Source organism: Arachis ipaensis, chromosome B04 (assembly GCF_000816755.2).
Source record: "Arachis ipaensis cultivar K30076 chromosome B04, Araip1.1, whole genome shotgun sequence".
NCBI classification, from domain to species: domain Eukaryota; kingdom Viridiplantae; phylum Streptophyta; class Magnoliopsida; order Fabales; family Fabaceae; genus Arachis; species Arachis ipaensis.
The window spans coordinates 127,835,010-127,840,775 of NC_029788.2; the positions used below are offsets into that span (position 1 = coordinate 127,835,010).

Genomic DNA, 5,766 nt, shown 5'->3' on the forward strand with positions numbered 1-5,766 from the left:
ATTAATAGAAGAAGGTTTAATTTCTCTATTAGTTCTTATAGTTTCGTAAAATTTTTAATTAGATTCCTATATTTTTTTTCTTTTTAATTGAGTTCTTGAGTTCCTACACTAAATTTTTTTTTCAATTTTTTTTTGTGACTAATTTTTTTTTCAATTAAGTCATTTTTAGTAATAATTAGTTTAATTTTATAGGGACTCAACTAAAAAAGGAGAATAGGTATAGGGACCTAAATAAAAGGAAAAAAAAGTGTAGGGACCCAGTTAAAAAAAATATTTGGTGCAATGACTCAATTAAAAGAAAAAAATAGTATAGGAACCTAATTAAAAATTTCGCCAAATTATAGAGACCAACAATAAAAAAAATAACATGACTCACCTGTCAATATAAATTGTTTTTGTTACAAAAAATTCTATTTATCGCATAGCTGTTTTTTATTAATGTAAAAAATTTTAGTTTATAAAGATATATTTTTATCATATTTTTAAATAATTTAAAAATATTTTTATTGATAATAAAATTTAAAAATATTTTTATGAGAGACAAAATAATTTGAGTTTATTTTTGACAGTTGACTATATATTATGGAAAGAAATTTCCTTTGATAATGTCAGAAAATGACTCTTCCTTTTGTTTCATTCCACCAATTTCTTTCCACCCTCTTCCCCTGCAGCTTCCTTGTTCCTTCAAAGGCTGCTTCCAATTTTCAATTCTCAAACTTGGTATGATTCTATCTATATAAGCAATTTTCTACCCACCCTTTCAAACCATTCAAAACAAAAACAATAGTTTTAGCTTCCTCATCTTCTTAGGCTATAATAACATACAGCTTATATTAGCTTTAACATTTTCGCAGAATTCTAACAACTCTTTATCATTTGTGTGTATAATTTTCAACTTGAAAACATGGTTTTTGGGCAGATTCTCTACCTTTTTGAGGACAAGACAGATGGCGGTTCAAATTCTCCATTGTTCTTTGGCTTTGAGATTCTATCAGGTTTCTGGTGGTTCCTTCTCTCCCAGCTTCAATTTAGCAACTCATCTTCATCATCAGAACCTGATGAGATTAGAACACATCATGTAACTGAGTCATCAGATATCAGAGATAATAGTAACGACGAGAAGAATCTTGTTATTAACAAGGATGAGGCCAAAATGGTGATGACAAAACTTGGACTTTTTTCCACTCCAGAAGAGAGTGATGATGATGAGGAAGAACTTGAACAACAGTTTGGTTCTAAGGAATTTTCTAACATGTTTGAGGAACAAGAGCCAAGCCTTGATGAAGTGAAGCAAGCTTTTGATGTGTTTGATGAGAACAAAGATGGATTCATTGATGCCATGGAGTTGCAGAGAGTTTTATGCATCTTGGGATTGAAGGAAGCAAGAAACGTTGAGAACTGTGAGAAGATGATTAGGAAATTTGATGAGAACAAAGATGGTAGAATAGATTTCAATGAATTTGTAAAAATCATGGAACACAGATTTTGTTGCTAATTGCTTTGTTTCTTCTATTGTTTAATATATATAATATATAAATATAAAAATCTTTTTGGTATATTCATTCTTTGATATATAGTTCTTGCTTCTTTAACATAATCATATATATATATAGGAGTACATAATAAATCACATTAGGTGTAATAGAATTGAACATATTGACATATAAATACATTTTATTTATGATGAATTGATGAAATACTTTATAGGAGATAAGGAAATAAGCAAAGTTTGTAAATCTTAAATACAAAACCAAAGGAATATAAGGACTAGATAATTTTTATAAGAATTTAAGCTTATAAAAATTTCTTTGTTTTCCCACCAAAGGAAGTGCTCATCATCATATTTGGGTATGGTGTTAATGCCTTAGAATTTTGGCAAATGTCTAAAGAGATTGCACCCTAGTAGTAGTAGTTGTTGTGTTTGGGGATTTCAATGTTGTTGTAGCCGTAAGCGAGGGAGTAAATTGTCTTTCTAACCACCTCATATGAGAGCTAGAGCATTTTGATAGGTAGTTTGCCCACCACCTGTTCGATAGAATGTTTCTTTAATTTCTTCTCATTTTCTTTTGAAGAAAATATAGAGACCAACTTTTAGTTAGTCAACATTGATCGAAAAAAGTTGGGCATATAACATTATTATTATTATTATTATTGTTATTATTGTTATTATATTATTATTTATGAATGTCTTCAATGGTTTGATTTCATTGCAGAAGAAGCAAAATAACTAGATATAATGGCTCCACTGATGAATCTGGTAAGGCTGAGAGGGTTTCCAATTTTGCAGCAATTGCATTTAGAGGAACGCATGCTGAGAACCAGCTCATCTAATTGGTGCATTATTAATGATGGAACCACTTCCCCTACAGTTGTAATGGGCTTGTCTGGGTACTTCTTTATATCTTATCATGGTTCTCTGCTTCACAATGATAATCTGGTTTACTAATATGACAATACCACTTTTTTTTCTACACAATTTTATTTGCATTGGATTTCCTGATATCTCATCTATACATTAAAAATGAGTCTAAATAGGCAAGGTAATGATTTAATGTGAAATACTTACATAGGAAAGTACCAGAACTTGTTGAGGCTAAGTCCGTGTTGCGAGATCATATACCTGTCATAAGAAGGTTTACTGGGGGAGGAACTGTAATTGTTGATCAAGGAACTATATTTGTTACTCTGATATGCAATAAAGACGATGTTTCAGATGTGCAACCCTTTCCTCGCCCCATCATGTCGTGGAGTGGTCAACTTTACGATCAAGTTTTCAAAGGGCTCGCTGATTTTCATCTTCGTGAGAATGGTATGTATTAAAATACACACAAAGATTGATAGTTTAGAGTTGTATGAGAAATTTGTTTTATTCCATGTAGGTTCTTTTGATTGTTTAGTAATGAAGCCTGTTATAGGTATTAGCTGAAGCTGTCATTTTATTTAAGTGGTGATCATTCCTTACACATATTTCTACCGCACCTTTGATACTAGAGAAAGTATGCAATAAAATAAAGCTGTTATTGTAAGCAAGCAAACAATGAAGTTCCATGTTAGTGTCTACCTTTGTTTAGCTTCTTCCCATTTTCTCAATAAAAGTTGTGAAGGCATTATTACATTTGGAATTCCATTTAGAAGCAATTCAACCGACGATTTCATTGACATTTAGTTTGAAGTCTCTGTTTAATTTTCAACATATGAATCATGAGACTTAAAAATGAAGTTATGGCTGGATTCTTATTTCCTCTCTGCTCACAGACTATGTATTTGGTGATCGCAAATTTGGTGGTAATGCTCAATCCATAACCAAACATCGGTGGGTACACCATACATCTTTTTTATGGGATTATGAAGTCAAGAACATGTCTTATCTCAAGTTGCCAGCAAAGGCTCCAAAATATCGATTAGTAAGCTTATAATTGATGCATTTTCCCCCCCAATCTCTTCAATGAGTTTTTTACTTGCTTTTCGCTCCCTATCCTTGTTGTGTTGATGCCTTGTAGATATGCTTTTCATGTGATTATAACTTTATGAGGTTGTTGTCACATACATTCCTGCCTTAAAATAGGTTGATGAATAATTTGGTTCTTGACTTGTAGTTTGCACTTGCTACATATATATCATGAGAATAATTTCAGCAATGACTAATTTTAGGAGAATAAAATTCTAAAATACTTTTAGTTTACACCTTTAGAATTATATATAACTCAAGATATGGATCCAGTTTGTTACCTACATCATTTTCCATTAGTAATAGAAATTAGTTATTTAATGTATGACTGTAATTAATTTTTTTTAGTAGGAGTATATAAAGTGAAACTACTTAACAAATATTTTTTAGGTTTTCAGTTTGAAAATTTTTCAAAAATGAAAAAAAGCTCACTTTTTCCCTCTCTCAACAAAAAAATAATTACAACTATACATTAAATAACTAATTTCTATTGCTAATGGAAAATGACTTAAATAATACACTTCAATGAATGCAGAACTTCTTTTCTGCTTTCCTTGTGTCTATGTATAACATGGATGAGAGTTACTGTCTCTAATGTCATCAAACATGTTTTAAGTGGATTTTGCTTCAATTACTTATGAATCTGTGTCCATGCTTGCTTGTTATGATGCAGACTAGAGATCACACAGATTTTGTTTGTAGTATGAAGGAGTATTTGCCAAGATCAGAATTTGTAGAGAGAACTATCAAGGCAATAGGAGCCCAGTTTTCTGTGAAATCCATTAACTTGGAGTCCACGGAAATTCCTTCTTCCTCTCAATTTGTTCATACCACTAGGCTTCTTACAGAGCAGGAACTTCTTGATGCTTGCACAATTCAAACTTGAAAATGAAGTTACAAATTGCTAGTATGGATCTTGCTTTTCCCAAGTTGAGTGATGATGAAATTTGAGTGTTACTTTCTGATATTGTTGTCTATTTATTTCCATTTTTTCTTTTGTCCTAGATTTTATTATTATTATTCTGCAAAATTCTATCCATGTTCTGTTTCTTGTTGAAATATTGATATACATTTCTTGCTTTCCTTTATTCTACAACTTTGATTTGGTAGTGTTGATGTTCATAATGGACATACAAAAACCATAGTTGATATACACAAGATGAATTCCAGTGAGAAAGAAAAGAAACGAGGTGCTTATCTCATATCTTGCTACATAATTTAAATATAATGGATTTTCCAAATTCTCTTGTATGCTGCAGCATTTTACAAGGTTGAAGTCTTCAACAATTTACAATTTTTACATGATGTACTTTCCTTTTCAGCAGGGATTTTATGACTGTAGTATATATAGGTGATGCTTTTGTTGCTTTTTGGTTTTGTATCTTTTCTGATAAATAATAATCCTTCCCTAATTTCATCCCCAGTTTTTGCTTGTGTCAATATCCAACATATGTTAACATTTCATAGCCTTGCATGCTTCTTGAGATTTTTGCCAGCATCTTTTACATTTTCTGGGACAGGCATGTTGCATAGTAGGGTCACCCTAGATGATGATATCATGGTTCTCTTTTCTGAATTGGATTGATCAATCTTCCAGATTCTCACCTCCCATACCTGCACCATAGAAAAACAACTTGTGTCATAAAACATGTTTTCTAAGGTCATTTTTAGTCACACCACAATTTTATATGTTAAGAGTTTTCCTAAACATTCTTTTAATGTCTCTAAAAATTTCATTCCATATGGAAACAACTAAATCTAAGTTATTCGGCTAAATTTGATGATGAAAATGGTTGACATAGCTGATAAGAAATAAACTTTGACTATTATATAATAAACTAAATTCAATTGAATGTGATATGCAACATGATCACTTAAGTTTTCTCCAAATAATAATAATAATTAGACTGGACCTAGAATTCGTACATCATGCTGATCATTTTCTCCCAAGAGTAGTGGGTTGGTGAACTAATACATTTGTATTAGCATAGATATAAGTTTTTAGCTTAAAATATTAACATGAACATGAGAATCTTTGAATTTTGATCAACCTTGTAAGATGCTGCCATTGCTTAAATAACTGGTAGATAACTTTTTGTAACTTCTGTTATGTTTGGGAGTGCTATTTAAAAATACGAGAGATATTTCTCTCTCTGTTTTTCCTTTTTCTTTTTAGTTTTTACCCCCTCAGCTAAGAGTCTTTTTAACAGGTGCAGTATGTAGAATATTCTTTGGTCTTTGCTCTCTTAAAGTTCTTTTAGAAAAATTTTTTCTTCTTTTTTCATTTTTATGAAATCTATTAGGCTCATTTGGCTTAT

The 5,766-nt window shown here is 31.0% G+C and overlaps 3 protein-coding genes across 5 annotated transcripts in view; 2 read left to right on the forward strand and 1 right to left on the reverse strand.

The window, feature by feature from the left end:
• LOC107635343 (probable calcium-binding protein CML30) lies at nt 644-1,561 on the forward strand. Its single transcript, XM_016338806.2, has one exon. It carries the CDS (start codon nt 905-907, stop codon nt 1,493-1,495), a length of 591 nt encoding a protein of 196 aa, XP_016194292.1. The 5' UTR covers nt 644-904; the 3' UTR covers nt 1,496-1,561.
• Nucleotides 1,603-4,536, forward strand: LOC107635344 (lipoate-protein ligase LplJ-like). 3 transcript variants are annotated; one of them, XM_016338807.2, is made up of 5 exons: nt 1,603-2,009; nt 2,214-2,388; nt 2,571-2,809; nt 3,256-3,404; nt 4,122-4,536. In XM_016338807.2, the coding sequence occupies exons 2-5, from the start codon at nt 2,237-2,239 to the stop codon at nt 4,332-4,334; spliced, it is 753 nt and encodes a 250-aa protein (XP_016194293.1). In that variant the 5' UTR covers nt 1,603-2,009; nt 2,214-2,236; the 3' UTR covers nt 4,335-4,536. The 3 variants fall into 3 exon arrangements, with proteins under 3 accessions (XP_016194293.1, XP_016194294.1, XP_020977700.1); XM_016338808.2 differs by having other exon boundaries at nt 1,603-1,848; XM_021122041.1 differs by lacking the exon at nt 1,603-2,009 and adding an exon at nt 2,013-2,118.
• LOC107635345 (1,4-dihydroxy-2-naphthoyl-CoA thioesterase 1) overlaps nt 4,629-5,766 on the reverse strand; it is a 2,803-nt gene continuing 1,665 nt past the window's right edge. The window contains exon 3 of the mRNA XM_016338809.2: nt 4,629-5,062. Within this exon, the coding sequence (XP_016194295.1) occupies nt 4,910-5,062 (153 nt within the window). The 3' untranslated portion in view covers nt 4,629-4,909. The remainder of the gene's footprint in view (nt 5,063-5,766) is intronic.